Source organism: Emydura macquarii, unplaced genomic scaffold (assembly GCF_026122565.2).
Source record: "Emydura macquarii macquarii isolate MOO-44397 ecotype Brisbane River unplaced genomic scaffold, CSIRO-AGI_Emac_v2 contig_1644, whole genome shotgun sequence".
Classification (NCBI taxonomy): domain Eukaryota; kingdom Metazoa; phylum Chordata; order Testudines; family Chelidae; genus Emydura; species Emydura macquarii.
Window position 1 is genome coordinate 15505403 of NW_027131781.1, and position 19274 is coordinate 15524676.

Below are 19274 nucleotides of genomic sequence, written 5' to 3' on the forward strand. Positions count from 1 at the left end.
AGAAAAGCACTACTGATGAAAAGTCAGATGAAAAACTTAGTGACATTTTGCTCAGCTATTTAAAAAAAAAAAAATAGCCTGCTCACCTCTGGTGAGTAGACCCTCATAAGGATGTAATAAATCAGTTTAAGGTCTTTTAAGGAGTTAGGATATCATTACAAAAAAAACCCCAACAATCTGAAAATAAATTATATTGTTTTAATCAAAGATATTTGTGCTCTGTTTTCTTCAGAAATTAAATACGAGTTTGTGCTGTATAATACATTAAAGAGACCATTTCTCTATCCAATTATCATAGAAAATAAATAGCATTTTACTGTACACCAAATAGTTTGTTCAAATATCTTCCATGTATCAATGTAGCAGTCAGAAATTCAGGCACTTCCTCCAACATGTTCCTTTTCTCTAGACATTTGGCCAGTATCTGTATGTAATAGTCATATGGTCCTACCGGTGTACGCCATTGCCATGTTATTCCATAGATGTTTCACATAGCACAGTACAATGTGCACCTGGTGTGGCTTACCAGAGGCAATAGGAACTGTTTCACCTAAGATAGGAAATGCTAGAAGGGCCACAGAAGATGGGCAAACAAAGAGTCAGCAACATAAGGCAGCACACCCCTTTGTAGGTAGAGAAAAACAAACCTTATGCAGAACCTGAATGTCTAATCACTGTGTGAACCAGTGTCCAAAACATTGACCACCCTGACATCACATATGATGGATATGATATATAATGAAAAAGGAGTGATCATTTTTGTGGCTGACAAAGCGATTATAGCTCATATTAAAAATCCTCCTGGGACTGCAACTTATCAGACAAATAGTTACCCTGAGAGGAAGGGAAACTGAAAGGAGAGAGGATAAAGTGACCTTGCTCCACTAAGTACTGCACATTCCTAGATTTATGGCCAGCCCTGGCAGGCTCTCTTGCCTGTGTTACTTCCAGCCTTCCACCTCAATAGCAAAGGAAATAAATAGGCCCACATTTGAATACTGTGCAGTGTGCCAGTTTGAGCAATGTGAAGAGTTGTATGATAGCATTCTTATGTTTGTATTTAACTGGACAGGAATGGGAGCACTGCAAATGTACGGGTAGCCATTTAAGTTTCTTGTCATAATAATACTTGTGCTGGAAAACTGGAAGCCACGTAAAGGCCTCAGTGAAAACCAGGCCCTACACCTTCAGTGCACTGTACAACATTAACTCCATAATGCTCACCATCCCCTCCAGAGGCTGCTAAACATTACCTTCATTTTCTAAACAATGAAGCTGAAGGAGAGAGGTTAAGTGACAGCAAAAGAGAAAGCTAGAATTAGAGTTCAGGAGTTCCTGGATCCTTGTCTTGTCCTTAATCTGTCAGTCAGAGATGCCTCTCTGATATTAGCAGGTTTGAAAATGATACAGGGATTACAGGATTAAATACAGGATAGGAGCTGTTTGGGGGAAGGGGAAAGAGGGCACCATTCAGATGGTCTGAATACATCTCTCTGGGCAAACGCCAATAAAAGGGGAACCTTACTTTTTTAAGAGAATGATGAAGCTGTAAGCGAACACTGCCATTCCAACAAGGAAGTAGGCCAGGGGCAGCCGATATCCAGCTTTCCCAATCTTCCTATCTCGGCCATAGTAGCCATAAAATAAAACGGAGTACTGGAGATAACCCTGCAAAGACAACATACGGTCAACACCAGCATGCATGCCTGACTGCATCAACACATGGAGAATTCATGCAACAAAGTAATGAAGTGTGTTTTTAGCCTTGCCCCCAGTGACCAGATGGTGTCCAGGTCCTGTGCCGATGCAAACTGCTCCTTTGGGATGCTCTTGCTGATAGTGCTTCCAAATGGTGCTCCTGCCAGGAGCTGATAAGAGAGAAAAGGTCTCAAAGACGGAATAAAGCAGACAGTTCTACCACACTGTCTGATAAGCACAGACTGAAACGAGCTGTGGTGGCAGTATCAGAAATATTATTATTGTCATTTTCTCTCCTAAACAAGAAACGTAGTGACAAATTCTGCATTCAACTCCTGCTGAGGTCATGTTGAGCATGTGTGTCTGATGGTAGAATTTAGCCCCTGAAGTCTTATTTTTAGGTAAGCTGTTACTCTATAGACATAAGAGCTACTAAAACTCAGTTTAACATATGGGACAGATATGTTTTAAATCATTTATCATAATGATATAAATTTAAACCTGTTTCCTACAATATTAAAATGTCTACTATATTGGTGTTCAAGAATTTTTCTGTTTATATATAAGAAAATATAGACACTAAAGGCCTGGTTTGCCAAAAATAGAGATATTGAGCACTGATTTAGCCAAATGAAGTGAACAGAAGCTTCAGGTGCTCAACACATGCTGTGTACCTTGCAGGATCGGGTCCTATATATTAGCAGTCAGAAACATCTACATTAGTACTTGGTCTGTTGGTAAAATGTCACTAACACATTAATGGCAAGTTTCTCTACTCCTCTGGCAGAAATAATGCTCAACAGAGGAATGTAGTTTAAATAATTTACTTTAAATTGTACATTTAAAAAAACAACAACTTACGCCTTTGAGCAGAACATTTATTTAATTCAGGAAGGGAAATGCTAGTCAGTGTTTTTTCTATATATACTGGAGATGTGTCCTTACCTCTGGTAAAACCACAAATGCTCCTGTCATTATTGTAAGCACAATATTGATTCCAAATAGCCATCTCAAAAAGATGAAATAAGAGGCAACTCCGGATCCAAAATGACCTGAAACCACAGGAAAAATTATATTAGCTATGAAGTCTGTTAGAGGCTGTATCACTTATTGATGAAGTATTATTTGATCATTAAAAATTTTTCCTTTTCTGCAAGGCACAGATCAAGACAGAGAAAATGTTAAAAACATCAATAATACAGAACTGTAATAAACTGCTGTTCATAGGTTTAAAATCACAGCAATATTTACAAGTGCAGTATTTATGATCACAGGAATCTTCATGATTCAGGTTATACATATGTTCTTATTTCCTGTTAACAGAAACTTGCATCAAAATGCACATGGAGATATTAGTAGAAACGAATCTCATCTGTTTAGTTCAGCAACTAATAATTCTCATTTTAAGTTTACATAAACCATTTTGGTCTGCAAACCTGGTTGGAAATTGAATAAGATCAGTCATTTTTTAAAAAAGTGATACTTCCAGTATCTCCTAATTTTGTCTGGACTGAAAATAGTGGGTCCAATTGTGATTCTTACACTAGTGTAACTTCATTGGCTACAGCAGAATTATTCATGATTGACGACCACTTTAATGAGTAGAGACTCAGTCCCTCTTTGTTTATGATTTTATTACACAAACATTCTGATTTCCACCTGCCATCCACATGATAAAAGTTAGTCCTTTGTGCAAAGCCAGTCAGATAGAGCCTCAGACAGACATCTATAATCTCCACTACATAAGTGGGAGTTGGGACCCGATACACAACTGCCTGGACCAGAAATGTTGGACGTTAAGATGATGCAGAAGGGTTTGTACAAGTGGATAAATGTGCAGTCCAAGTGCTTGTAATTACAAGAAGGTCAGAAGGTTTTTAAAAGGTAGGTGTGTACGGTGGGGGCAAGTTGCATTAGGGGACAGAGGCCATGACGGCATGTGGGAAGAGAGTACTGCACAATGCAGATGGGGAGCATTTTCCCCTATCATCTGGAAGGAGCAGAAAGAACTCATTGGTACATACATTGCTGGCTCCCTCAGTTGCTATGAACAGGGAGCACTGCAAAAAGTCTGAGTGGCTGGAGCATTCATTTTACAGCTAAATAAAGACAGTAACTGCCAATAAATTGTCATAATTAGGGAGCAGTTTAAATTAGAGCTAGATGTGAAAATTTTCAGGAAAATATATTTTCTATTTTTGATCAACTTTGATATAGTTACTATTCATCATAATACTTAGCTCTTATATGGTGCTTTTCATTCATAGATCTCCAAGCACTTTACAAAGGAGGGAAAGTTTAGTCTTTAAATGTATGTGAGGTCTTGGCTCCTAGCTCTATTTCCTTTGCTTCTAACAGGGCAGGTGGAGATTCTCTGATTTAGGGGAATTTTCCTTATATAGCTGGATCTCTGACATCTGCTCCCAGAGGGGATGGACAAGGGCCAAAAGGAAGTGTTGTCTGAACTGCCACGCTCTTAAGGGCTGTTCTAAATTATATCAGAGGCCAAATGGCTGGATAGATGGCTTTGATCCATGTTTCCCACTCTATGTCCTGTCCCGAGCACATTTTGCCCAGGCCCCATGTCTATATTGCAAAAATACTTCAGCAAATTATAGTGCCACAGGACCCTTTAAACTACAGTCGCCACACTGTAGTAATGCTATACTAGTATTGCTAAAGACTATCACTGACAAACTGTTGTGGTATTTAACACCCCAAGAGTAATAAATGTGTTGACATTTTAATGACACTATTTTGATGAAAGTTTGCAAGTTTTTACAATATTATTATATATTTCACTAATTCAGTGAGTTCAAACGTAGCCATTAAGCATAGCATTTCAACCTAGTTTGCATTGCACAATCCCATTTCATCTCCATACTTACTTTCTATTTTCTTTATTCTCATTTCCCAAGGAATGAAGATTACCATAAAGTTATATGCAAGCCGAACAAACTTCTTCCATAGCTAAGAAAAGGGTACAGAAATATAAGATTTGCAACTTTTCCATGTAAAGCAATAATTGTCTAAAAGGTATCAAAGTATTTTGTCCATGTGTAGCATTTTCCATCTAGTATTAGAAAGCATGTTATAAAAAACAACAAAAAAATTTCATGAGACTCCTGTGAGGTGCCTAAGATGCATAAACTGAGTTAAAGGAGGAAGGGGAAAAAGGGGTTCAGAAACTTTCCAGAAGTCAGAAAGCCAAATAGAGAACCCAGGAGTCTTAACTTCCAAGTGCATGCTCTAACCACTAACCCACACAAGCATATGTAAGAAAGAATTTTTAAAAATCTTAAGAGAATATACACTTTGTATATCTGGAACAACCAATGAGGGTACCCTCACAAGGAATAAGATATATTTTAAATTTAGAACCATTTGAAATATACCTGAGATATATTTTAATATATCCACACATTATTTTTCAGAAGCTGCATATATTAACAGCAGCACAGAACCTTTAATGCTTTGTGTAAGTGTTAAATTCTTAGTTGAAAGGAATTCCTCATGTAACATACTTGTAAAGTCTGTGTTGTGTCCTGCCCACGCAGAGGATAACACCCTACTTCTGCATTCAGCAAATACAGTTGATTCTTTAGCTCAAATGGTAGAGTTTTAGGCTTCACTGCTGAAGATTCCAGGTTCACTGCTGGTGAGAATTGTTATACTTACATCTCCTATGCTGTAAGAGTTTTTCTGTGGAACATGTATGTCAACAGAACAAGAAAGATTTATTTTGCTTTGATGTAGGGGATCATGCTTTATTTGCCCACTCTGTGAAGACTCTCCTTCTGGAGAGATGCAAACACTGCGCTCTCTCTTTCAAGCCTAAGTTCCAGCTACCGAAGAAACTTAATGAGTGTTGCACAAAAGTGACTGAGCACATCCTATGGCCCTGAGACAAGAAATAAGAAAGAGAAGAATGAACTATACCTGTGTCAAGGAAAATGACTATTTAAGTGAAGTAAAATATGTATCAAAGAGAATGCAAAAGTAGGTGGATTTATGAGCCTAAGTGTTTGCAAAGAATTTTAAACAAGCTCAGAAATTATTACCAGACTAAGCCAACATTTATTACAGTGTTTATGTAATTTATTAAGGAATCCTACTGAACAAGCAACTAGATTTCTAGTATAATCTTCTAATTTCAAATATATAAGAGCAAGTAACACTGAGCCAAGTCCTAATTCTTCTTAAAGACAGTGATCATTAATACTGAATCGCAGTATAATCACACATCACAGTCTCAGCTCAATGCACGAGGATTTACTTCTACCTCAAAGGAGACATTTTCAAAGGGGCCTAATTTGTGTGTGCACAATTATTTTCATAGAGAAGAAACAGATTTTTCACATACAATGTCATCTGCATGTGTAAATGAGAAAGCACAAGCAATTGTGTGCACAAAACAGGACAAATCTTGAAAGTCCTTGAAATAAAAACATAACCTTAAATGTGCACGCTCTCAGATTATTTCATGCCAATAACCTCTGCTCACAAAACATTATAAGTTATAGTATCTTTTCTCATTTAATTCAGAAATGAATAACTTTACTATTTATTGTAAATTTACTGTATGCAAGTACAGTATTTTATCAGGTAATTCAAGATAATTTCATAGACATTTCCTTATTATATCTGCTTCTGTTTCATCAAAAGTAGAGAGAAATACTGTATATTCAGTTCTTTATTGAATATCAGGATGGCAACATTTATGTACGTTAGTCATTTTTAAACACAAGTTTACAGTAGATCTTGTTATTTTGAAAATATATATATCAGTAATTGGCAATGTCAACATTATATTACAGATAGCATAATCTAAAGCCAAAGCAGAAGCAAACTCACATTTTAATAAATAAATGCATCCATCTACATGGTCAAAGTTAATTAATTTTTATGGTGCTATTAACGTGTTATTGAAAGAATTAACAGATGCTATGAACTGCACCAAAGTTGCTACTTTAATTAGAAGGCAGCCTTCAAAAGGCGGAGAAAGGGATCAAGCAACTTGTCCAGGTTGCACTGCAGGTATATAAATTATAAATATGGATGTCAATGTGAAAAAGTCTGGAGTGGCACTGCTGAAAAAACAAACTTCTGAATAAAGAGGAATAATAATTATATCTTCCTAGTCAAGACTCTGGATAATTTTCATATGAACAAACATTGATTTTTTAGTTTTAATCATAATGAACAATACTTTAGAAGTGGTTTCATCTAATTATTAGAAAATAATACTACATACCATTTACCAGCATTACAAAGCTCTTTTTTAATATGGATACAGTGGTGGGTACAAAACCCGAGGAAGGGTTAAACAAATTCTTACAGGTTGCTAATTAAGCATCCTGCTCTCAGGATGTTCAAGCAATGAATGCTTATTCAGATGGCATAATGTTTCTATTGTGTATTTTGTGATTTGCCAAATGGGCCATCGGTCAATATTTTTCTGGAAAAATCTGTCTAAATGTGTCTCCCTAGTTTAAGGAACAGTTCAGCTCTCTCACTCCTGCTGTTGAATTTAACCCTTAAAAAAGGGACTTTCTAATTTCCCTAATTTATATCCAGCAAACTAATGCTATTACGCCAAACACAATAATTACTGGTAACTAACTTCTGAAATATATAGATGTATTCAGAAGACAGACAAATAAAAACACACAACACTGATAATTAGATGAGATATCCACAGCCTTTGAGGGCATTGTGAAGTTCAAGGTGGAAGCCAAAATTTTGTTACAATGTAGTAAGTATTAACTAATGATGAGTCCAACCTGTCAAATTTAGCAGATGTCTGGGTGCTCAGAGCCCTTACGCACTCAAATCTTTCAAACAAGATGAAATTCTGACCCCAGTGAAGTCAATGGCAAAACTTGACTCATAATGCTTAGTGTGTGTGGTCATGTGTATATAGGCTGTATATACAGAGCATGCATGCCATCACACACAGAGACAAACCAAAAAACACAACTCTCCACTATCCAGGAAGGTTGAATTTATCAACTGTTTCTGATGACATAAGAGCAAAGCTAAAGTACTGTTGTTTGTGTGTCAGTAGAACAGATAAATATTTAGCCTTACAGTTTTTAGTTTGGTTGCAATGAATATTACACACACACACAATACAGTCTTTAAATCGCATGATCACATACTATTTTTCCACAGGATCGCTACCGTGGGTGTTCATAACATCACATGAAAACAAAAAAGGCAGAAACACTCTTCATACTAAACAGCCCCTACTTCAACAAAACAACTCGATATAGAATACAAATTGTTTGGCTTCTGTTCCCATCACCTCCGCTCTGGCAGACACTCATTATTTGCTAGAGTATTTGAAAAGGAAAAAATACTCATGTTACTGGAATGAGACCCATCCTTCATACAGCAAATTAGTTTGCAAAAATGAAATTACTAAATTCTTAATAGAAAAAAGCTTATAACTAGATTTTTTTCCCACACAATTCTTGAACTGAGCAGCAGTGTTGCAGAGACAATATGTACTTCTGTGAATGAGAATTCCAGATAATTGTTATAGGAAAGCTGTAGTTTTAATGAAAAGCTGACGTACCTCTGCACCAGCTGCTTGGTAACCTCTTGTTCTCGTGAGCCTGCCTTCATACTTCAACACAATCTCCTTAGCTTGTCTGCAGAGGAAGACAGAACCTTCATTTCATGTAACCAAAATCTTATTACACTCTGAACTTGGGCCATACCACACACAAATGGAAGTTGCAGGTGATACGAAATATTATCACAACAGACTACCTGCCCAATACTGACATCCTAACTCAGGCAAAACTTCATTTACTTCAAATAAGAGTATTGCTAGCAATTTAAAATCAGTGAGAGTTTTGTCTCAGATAGAACCACAGGATCTGATCCCAAGAGTTCACAAAACGAATGTACGATTTTTCACTTTAGCGAGAGCTGTGCTCAATGATTTCTAGAATTCTTCTATAATAATTTAACCTAAATTGTCTCATAAAATAAAAACATTATAATACTTCATTTAGTTCAGTTTATGTGGATACTGACACTTCTTCTGAAAGTACAGTCTAAAGCATGGGTTTGATCAATATAGCAATTGATTAATATTAAAGTAGTGGTTACATTTTAATAAGAGGTATTGGACAGGCTATGCATACAGGCCTGATCCTACTTCCACTAAAGTCAATTGGAGTTTTTGGTTTCAATGGGAGCTGGATAGGGGTCATAGGCAGACAGCACAGGAGCAGTGCTTTTGCACATCCATGAATGCGGCTTGTGTTTGCTGCAAGTTATGGACTCTCACTCCCTGGACATAGAAAAAAGTCTCCTTTTGCTTCCTAAGACAAGACAAAGCTGTCCTGAGCGATGGACCTGCCTTGTTAGTCAAGTGCCATTCCAGCACACGATGAGGTGACAAGGGAGAGATTTCATAGAAAGGGGGGGGGGAGAGGCCAAATGGAATGCACAATGGAAGGACTGATGCAGTTTAGATAAGATATTGGAGAAAGTTATGAACTTTTATACTGTGTTTCACATTTGGAACTGTTAACATAACCCTTCCGGCTTTAAACTCTGTTGTCATAATGATACTACATTGCATGCTGTCTACAGTCCACATGTAATTCATTAATCTGCAAAAATGGATACTGTTCTCTGCTATTTGAAACATAATTTGAAAGCTAAAGTGCCACATTCTGTCCCCTAATCCAACAAAGCCTCATTACTTTCAAACACAGCCTTCCTGGATAGTGGGAATTTGTGCTGTTTTTGACAGCGTTTCAGAGCACAACAGGACAGAACTTAGCTGGCAACATATTGCTGAATATTAGCAACTGAACTTACCATACATATCACAGTGATCCTTCCTGAGCGCTCTAATGAAAGAATCATTTAATAGTTTTAATATTCCAGGGAAAGCTCTGATCACCACAAACCAACAGTACAAAAATTCTGCATTTGGAGCCTAAACTAAGGCTGAGTTGGTGAAGAATGAAGAGCTGTGAGATACCTACAGCACCCTGTACATTCTGGGCCAAGAGAAACAACACAGTGGTCTGCCAGGTAAGGACAAGGCTATTATGGCCTGATCCAAAGTTCATTCTGATCAGTAGGACATGGACTCTTCCTAGGTTGTTGGGAGATTAAAGTCATGCCCACATCACTGTAAAGGTAATTTCCTTTATATGTCAATAATGTCTCGGATTTTACCCATTAATTCATTGCCATGAGGTGTTAGACACAACACATCCTGTATCTTGGCAGGGGGTTAGACTAGATGACTCTTGCAGTCCCTTCTAACCTTATGGCTCTGTGAAGTAAATGGAAAAATTCCCATTGACTTCAATGGACTCTGTATCAGGCCTTTGCCATGGAGCATTGGTAAGGAAGCACTTTCATGAGACTAAAACAAGCTGGGAAAACGAAGGGAGTTAAAATTAGTATTACAGGATTTAATCACTGTATGCAACATGAAAATATTTTCATCCATCTTCTGTAATTTGCATGATCAGTCTCACCCTGTTCTGTACAGGGCACATGCAAAAATGAGTTGTAATCAACTTTTAGAAGCCCTTTAATTTTCAAACTCCTCATTCTATGATTCACTCCCTTATCCTGCTCCATAGACTAGCAGAAAGATAGCTGCTGCATGATTTTCTGGCAGTTGTAAATCATTTCTGTGCTCACCCTTAACTTAGGTTAACAAACCCGAGAGAGCTGGAAATGCAGCAACAACTGATGGGATTGAAAGTGTTCATAAACACTGTTACCTGAGTGCTCTGAGCTTCTGTCTCATGGGCCATGGTCTGCAACGGATATTTGCCACAATCTCCTTTTGAAATTGTATATTCTGGAAGATCTGCTCTGGGTCATTGCTGTCAGCTTTTTCATCACCATTATCATCATCCGAATTACTGAACACACCCAAGCCCAAGGGGGACAAACAGAAAACAAGTTATTCCCATTCAGAACTACAGCAATGAATAGAGACACACATACAATCCAGTCTTTAACACCAGTGTAACAACAGGAGCCCCTTTTTACACCAAACTGGAGGCAGGACTGGTTTCTCTGCCATAGATGGAGTCACCACTTTTCTCTGGCCGCTCCTAAATTATTTCTGCCCGAGATGACCTTTGTCCCAGTAGCTCATAAAAATTCTTCTGAAGAGCGTTTTTTTTATTTTTTTTATTTTGGTGCACATCAGCTTGCGCTCAGTGTCAGGCATTTTGGGGTACCCCTGTATCCCTCAATAGGAATTCAAATTTCCAGCTCACCCCATTTCAAATCGTACAGCTTGAACACCATGCAATACACTCGGTATATTTTTCAGGAACTAAGTGCTATATAAACATTTCCAGCATGTGCACTTAATAAAAGTGTATTTGCCATGTGCAGCACTGCCTTCTATTTTGATTGTGATCATGATAGTGTTTCTTTGCTAAAACAGGGACAACAAATGACTAGAATGCTCTAGGCCCTTCAATCCTCCACACACTGAGTACTAGGGATTAACTGTGGGGATCCCCTTTTACTGGGGGACTAAGAGTAGCACATCCCTGAAAATGCTTCACGTACCCAGACACTGGTTTGTGCAGATGATTATCTTTTTCTGATGTTAGTAAATTTGTTGAGCTAAAGATCTGCATGCTGTGTACTGTAAAGTAAAGAACAAGCAATGTTCATGCTTACAGAGGAGCTCATCTGAAAGCTGCAGCAAATACGATTTTCCTTTATAAATAATATAAATAGAATTGCAATGCTACATTAAACAAAGCCAACAATTTAATATCAGCTTCCTATCTGCATCCCCTGCACCTTTGTTGGGAACGACACCCACTAAAACTTCCTTGAAGCGTTGCTGAAAAACGTGACACCTCTGGAATCACTCAGAAATAAATCCTAACCTGAAATCTTCTCATTGGAGATGATTTTGGCCCTACAGGAGCGTGATTTTAATAAAATAAATGAAGGATTTAAGGAAAAATACAATGACATTTTTCCTCTCTCTCTTCCTTTTTTTATTCCTCATTTGGATAGATGGGAGCAGAAAAACTAGAGGAGAGATGCCTCTTTTCACCCAGATCAAGAATGATAGTTTTATCCAATTTGCATTACAAGTGGAACAGAAGAAAATCTCTCACCTGTGGGGTGGCTCCTTGTACTTGTACATGCTGGCATGCTGCCTCACACTTCTGTACCTTTTGCAGGACTTGGTAGTTTTCACTGCAGCAGACCCACTTACTGTTGACATTCTGGTAATATCTGAAGCTGTGCTAGTCCCAGCTGCAGCAGGTGGAATTCTGGAATGCTTGAAGGAAGTCTTAGGCTCACAGGTCAAGTACCTTAAACAGCAAATGTTACTATCTGGAAGTAGAGAGCTTGGAATGACCCCCTAGCCCTGCTGAAGCAGAACACTGCTCGCCTGCATCTGGTGCTCCTAAGAGTGGGAAAGATCTGAAACCTGGCAACGCATACAGAATCTTAAAGTGGCAGTACCCAAGATGCTCAGTATGGTATCCTTGGTGCGTTCTGCCTAGCTTCCCAAGGTATGGCAGAAAATGGAGCCCTGCAGTCCAAAATCCAGAGCACAGATGCCACTGCCAAGTATGATAGTGACTAATCTCTAGGGCATGGCTACACTGCAATATAAACTCAGGGTTCAAGCTCAGGCTCAGATCTAACACCCGAGCGAAGATTACCTAGTTCACCAGCCTAACAAGTCTTAGGCAATGAATAAACTGACTCCTAAAGCAGATGATCCCACCAGATCAAAGCACCTGTAATCAGCAGGCACTCTTTCTTCCCCCTTAAGATTTCAGAAAAGGTTTGGGAGGAAAACTAACAAACATGGTCCATGGCTACTGTCATCACAGGAGTGGTGGCTGTGGCATGGACCTAGACAGGGATGTGGATCCAATGGCCAAAACACCTGAAGACAGGTAGGTGGATGTGCAGTGGAAATGGCTGTTACAGCAGCCCATGTGCTGTAGCAGTGGCTGCAGAAGGATGCCCTGAAGTTCCCAACTAGGGAAGGAGGGAGGATTCTGTCTCACCCTACCCTCACACAGAGATTCATGATTAGGGCTTTACTCAGGAATCTGGGATCACACCTTTTCTTTATTCTATTTGTTAAAAGGTAATGCAAATAAAGATCCGCTGTTTAACCTCTGGAATCACATATCACCTTGATCATGGACACAATATAGTCAATTTCATATCAGAGTAGACCAAGAATACAGTAGTAAGCCTAACAAAATACATACATAAGTACCTTGTGCAATATATATACATAAATATATCATACAAACAAGACATGGCATTTGTGATGCTTCCTAGAGGTATTCACAATTGTGAGGCACCTTGCTACACCTGCCCTTACCATGTGGAAGCCCTGTCTATGTCTGCTGTGCGCCAGCTCTCCAACACCACTAGCTTCTGGCAACACAAGCCCTGCCTTGTAGACCTTCGCAGGCCCCACTTTTTCTTTACAGCTTAACTATAGGAACATACCAACCCTAAATCTTCCAAGCAGCTCTGTGGAGTGTACAGCCCCTGATCCACTGGATACTGACAGAATTCCCAGATCATCTGTTCCCAAAGAGGGTCAGTTCACCAGTACACCACAGCTCACTCGTTTAACCACAGAACACTGCTCCACTTAACGCATAGCATTTACATCTCTTTGTAGAGAAAGCAAGCAGAAATTTATATAACAAAGAACAGAAATTTGAAGGATAGCAAGCAGAAATATTGGAAACAAAGGATTACAAATAAAATAAAACCATAGCATGCATTCTCGAGTCAAAACTTAACTAATAAGACATTGCATGTCATAGAGAGCAAAAGTTGACCCTAAATTCTTCCAGTGTATTACAGCCAGGCTTGGCTGTGATCTTCCATTCATGAAACAAGCATGCTGTTCTCTTGCCTCCTCAGTGGAAAGATCCAGAGTTCTGTTCTGTCCCTACCGTTATAGTCCAAAAATCCATCATCTTCATTTGCAACCAGGATCCCCACCCCCGCTTGTATTTTTCTGGCTAGAATCAACCCTGGAGACTGTGCAACCACTTGATTAGTATTTTGCTCACTCTGTAAATGGGTGCCCATTGTGAACCATATGATACTCATTTTACATGTAGACAGACAGACAGACATCTCTTGCCTGAAAGAAACCTGTTTCTCACCTTTTGATGACTAGTCCCAAGTCACAGATCATAAGAACATAATTTTCAATACACACACACACACACACACACACACATCACTTCTTATATATTATCCATACATACATTTGCACTGAGTATGCAGACCAGTGTGAAACAGGCTTTTGTTAGACACCTTCCATGATACTCTTTGGTGAACTAGTATGTGGACACTAGATCCAGGTGATCCCTGATGCACTTTGGTGCCTTCTGCCATATGGCACCAAGAGGTCCCTGGGTATTAACAGTCACAGGGACACAGTTCTCTAGAAAAGTGCTAGAGATCATAGGGGCATAGTCCTCCAGTACAACTGTGAAAGTCATCTACATGCATCTGGGGAGAATTCAGTGTTTGAAGATTGTACTGAAGATAAATCACAACTCCTCCTTACCTTAATTCCTTTAGGGTCAAGGCACCATGAAGAACTTAAATACAGAGGGGCTGTCTATACTGTCCTTGCTTTGCAAACTTAGAAATCATTTTTCTTCCAGCACAAATCAAGAGTGTAAAGAGGAGCATTTAAAGAGATGGAAGGCATTACAAATGACGTATTGCAACAAATGTAGCACATTCAGGATGATTTCTTATAACTGTGATAGACTGAGACTATGGAGCTAGATATTCAACCTCAGATCCAGCTGTTTTGTAGTGCCTTAGCATAGCACTCCTCCAGATCTTCAATTGACCCAGACATTTCTATGACCTCTAAAGGCTTGTCTACACTTATCTCGGAGATTTGGCGGCAGACGACCAGAATTATGCGAACTATGCAAAAAACTTGAGTAACTCCCATCGACTTCTGTGCTTCTGTTCTACGCTCCGTCTTCACTGCACTGCGCCACTTGAGGAGGTGGTCTTAGTACATCGATTTCTGGATCGACTGAGCGGGTCTTCACTGACTGCTCAGTTGATCCAGATATGTCGATCTGACGATGGCGAATTTGCTGCTGTCAGTGTAGACATAGCCTAAGTCTTTTTCAGAGTCACTTCCGAACAGGATGTGTAAAGGTGATCTACATTCTTTGTTCCTAGATGTACGACTTTGCATTCGGATGTATTGGTAAATACATCAATAACAAGTTATTTGAATGAGCAAAGTTTACCAAGCAACTCAGTTTGCTCTGTGTAACTGAGCTGTCATTATTTACAACTCCACCAATCTGTGTCTCATCTTCAGATTTTACAAGCAACATCCTCCAAATCATACTAAAGATATTGATTATCGTAGGGTCAAGAAGTCCCTGTGGGACCACACTAGGAAACATTGCCATTTGATGAAAATTCCCCATTAACAAATACTGGCTGAGATCTATCATGGAGCCAGTTTCTAAATACATTTAATAGGCATTACACTGATTTTGTCTACATGTTATGTAGAGAATGTATGTCTGCTTTAAAAGAAATGAATCTATGGTTCAGGTACTAGCTTAGGACTTGTGAGACCTTGTGAGCAGGGTTCAAGTCCCTACTCCTCCACAGACTTCCTATATGACCATGGGCAAGTCACTTAGTCTGTCTGTGATTCAGTTCCCCATCTGTAAAATGGGGATAACAGCACTGCCCTGCTTCAAAGGGGTTTTGTGAGGATAAATCCATTAAAAAGTGCCAAGTGCTTGAATACTACCATAACAACCATATAGAAAAGATTCAGATTACATGTAGACAGAAATCAGTATAATTTTTTCAAGAAATAAATCATTTCCCCTTCCCCACCCCGGTGTCATTTTTTAATGATTTTCCAAGGGTGGGAGGCAACCAGAGATTGGCCTGAATCACAAAGTTAAACTCTGTGGCCACACTTTCCCCAATATTCAGGATTGTTGACATGGATGATTTTTGGACTTCCCTCCTGTGACAATGTTTTATGTAGTCTTTCTGCATGATAAACTGACTCTGAAATAGCCTCTGAAAACCTACGTGTTCAATTTAAAATAACTACTATGTTTTAAAATGCATACATATTCCGTGAGCATAAGTAATTGGGGGGACGGATGGAGATGACATTCTTAAAGCAACAGCAACAACATCTTAGAAATCTCAGGCTTTAGTAAAGGCAGATCTTAAAACCAAACATCAGTAGCTGCAGTTTTTACTCATTTTACATTTTATTTATAAAGCAATTCTTCTATATAATACTCAGCTCTCATATTGCACTTTTCATTTACAAATACATTGCACTTTACCTGATTTACAATTATTTTTGTATTGGTGTAGTTTTCATAACAGTGATATTAATTATACTGATAGATTAACATTTACAAAAAAGTATTTAAATGATTTTAAAATGACTAACATGAACAGGACTGGGCCCGTTATTTATACCCAATCCAATTTAGGCTAATATTGGTGGGAATTAGGGACCAAATGCTGGTATTTTGCTCCAATCTGGTTGTGCTGTTCCATCAGTGCAATGGGAGCAGATAGGATGACCAGATAGCAAGTGTGAAAAATCGGGATGTGGGTGGGAGGTAATAGGCACCTATATAAGAAAAAGCCCCAAATATCAGGACTGTCCCTATAAAAATCGGGACATCTGGTCGCCCCAGGAGCAGAAACTGGTTGCATTTCCCTTGATGAGAACTCTCCTGGCACAGAAGAGCCATCAGCATGAGTAGAGCTTTCATAGCTGGTTCCTATGGCACCTCTCCTTTAGCATCCTTAGGAATTGCTACCTGTGGAGGAAATCAGAACAATCCCCAGGCTAAACTCTGCTGAGACCAGGGCTGGGGAAAAACTAGCCACAGGATCTGAGTGCTGTAAATAACCCCCTGATGGCTTTTCCCCTCTGCTGCACCCAGATTAAGTTTGGCAGAGGACCTGGGTCAAATTATAAAAAAAAGACCAAAATTACAACCCACAGACTCTGAAATCCGTAGATTTTACTGGCACAATTTGGCCCTTCCAGTTAAAAAAAAAAAAAAGAGCTGGAAAAGATATTGCTGGTTCCTAGCTCTGTACGAGATGAGGCTTCAGGTTGCATAAATCAATGTTCCATGGTACTTCAGTTTTATTTGCATCCTCTGACAAGACAGAACATTAAGTTCTCTCCACTAGATTTGCTGCACAGTACAGCATGGAGCCTGCTTTTGTTCATGCCCTTGGCTAATCTGTAGTGTTTGAGGCTTGCTGAGAAATGTCACTTTTTGATGGTCCCTGTTATAAACGTAATACAGCACATAGCTAAGTAACCAAAATGCTAAGTGGTCGCAGGCTTCATAATTTATAGTCCGTCACTGGGTTACTCAGCAGCTTTTATGGTTTAATTTAAATGAAGTTGGTTTAATTCATTGTACATTATTTAGCAGACAAGGCAGGACCAGGTTTGATAAAGAAGGGCCTGTGCGCTAAAAGCTTCCACAATGAGACCTAATTCTACAGTTGCTTCTTGTGTGGAGCCTGCCATGGAAATCAGCGACACACACATGGATGTATGTGTGCATTCGCACACGCACGCACGCACACACGGGAACTGGATCCCCACAATGGGATAAATAAATGTCCACATTCAGGACCCAGTCTTGTGCAATCATTCCCCTCCATCCCCCCTTTAATCCTCCTTTTATGATGCACAATAGGTGTCCACAACACCTGGGTGCACTAATGTGCAGTGAAAACTAGTGGTGCAAAAACCACTTTGAGTCAGCTGTAAAGGAAAGCAGCAGTTTTCTACTTTTTGCATAAATTTTATTGGGGCCAGTTCTGCTCTGAGTGTCTTTGAGACATTCCTCCTCTCAGCCCATTGGAGAACTAGGATTTTGCTTCCTAGATTCCCAGTAATCTTCCCCCAACCCCCAAAAGAGGTCGATATTGACTTTCATTATGCTACACTTTAATATCGCTAATAATGAAATCTATAAAACAGAGACTGCTAGAACTCTGACATATCAAGCTATGTGTACTGCACATAAATCCACCAGCCTTGGGACAGCACACTTGTTTGGCTACTAATTCAGAACACAACAAAATCCCTGACTACATAGCCATGTATCAGAACATAAATCAGGTTAAAACAAGCAACCAAGTGTCACAGGTATATCAGTACAGAAACACACACTGCCTTTTTCTGCCAGCAGAAGGATTATCGCCTCTTTCCAGCTGGAATGAACAAACAAGAAGGCTGTTTTGACTGCCAGAGAAGCCCATGAAACCCTTTAAACTCAGAGACATTATTGCAAATGAGCCTGAGCCACCACTTGTCTGTAGTGCTGCTAGATAAGCCTCTAATTTTATGATTTAAGGGCAATAAGAAGTCAGTTCAAGTATATTTCCTATGTTATGGTTAGTCATTTGTCCGCTCATCTTGGCCAATGACTAGTATTTAGGAGTCAGATTCTGCCATCTTCATTCATGCTGAATAGTACACCTTCCTCCACAAGCTGAGCCTTTGAAAACTGCTAGTATGTTATTTATTCCAGCTATATTCTGATATTTATCTATTGCTCTCATTTTGAAAACTAAAATATTTAAATTTATGTCTCTCTCAAAGGACCAAAAGCACATTACAAACGTAATTTAATTAAGCCTCCACGAAACTCTATGCAGCATCTTACAGATTTCAAGCTGATCACCTTCAATAACTACATAAAAATGAAATTAAAATGCTTGATTTCATGTCACATGTGGTTCAGTTCTCTGTGAAGTAAGCTGACATAGCCAACTGCTGTCACATTATTTCTGATGATTAGGATTTTAAAATTCATGGACTAATTGTTTTATTTGTTCCACGTTAATTTAAAGCAGAGGCGCTTTCAAAAAGGTTTGCAAAAGAGCACAATTTGAGTAACACAATATATAATCCCACCTTCTGAAATGAGACACATTTCAAATATATGTCCACTGTCATAGAATCCCATTAATGAGTAAAACGTCCAAAAACACCTGTCAGGTTTAACTTTAAACCACACAAGCAAAGGTTTCAAAAACAAACAACCCTGTTAAACATTGGTAGGAACGTTACCTCATATGTCTACCAAGAAATACTGATATTAGGTTTATTTTGTATTCACATTTGTTGCCATTTGTACACTGTTTTTAGCCAGCTAGCTCCTTCCAGGCAGAGTCTAAAAGCCATCCACTTAATAGGCATCTGATCCAGAGCCCATAGAAGAATGTATCCTCAGATGATTTTACGGATTGATATAGTTAAGACGGGTTTTTAAGATGACTTTGAAAGTTAGTGTGATAGAGCAGACCTCACAAAACGTGTGGGGGCCCGGATTTCGTTGCTGTATTGCCGCACATAGGTTCTGTTCCCAATAAAGAACTTATCTTGAAATTGGCTTGCTCGTCAGCAAGACACTACATTGCACCAGCAGCGGAGGCACAGCATACAAGAAGCCCCAGGACGACAGGTAACATTGCAGTGGCTGCTA

At 39.0% G+C, this 19274-nt stretch overlaps 1 protein-coding gene across 1 annotated transcript in view; it reads right to left on the bottom strand.

Annotated features, from left to right (window-relative positions):
• The window catches only part of TMC3 (transmembrane channel like 3), a 28830-nt gene extending 16880 nt beyond the window's left edge, over positions 1-11950 (bottom strand). The window contains exons 1-7 of the mRNA XM_067556062.1: positions 11841-11950; positions 10467-10610; positions 8279-8354; positions 4587-4668; positions 2644-2750; positions 1770-1868; positions 1526-1668 (exon numbers count right to left, since the gene is read on the bottom strand). Of these exons, the coding sequence (XP_067412163.1) occupies positions 1526-1668; positions 1770-1868; positions 2644-2750; positions 4587-4668; positions 8279-8354; positions 10467-10610; positions 11841-11950 (761 nt within the window). The remainder of the gene's footprint in view (positions 1-1525; positions 1669-1769; positions 1869-2643; positions 2751-4586; positions 4669-8278; positions 8355-10466; positions 10611-11840) is intronic.
• Positions 11951-19274: the final 7324 nt, after the last annotated feature.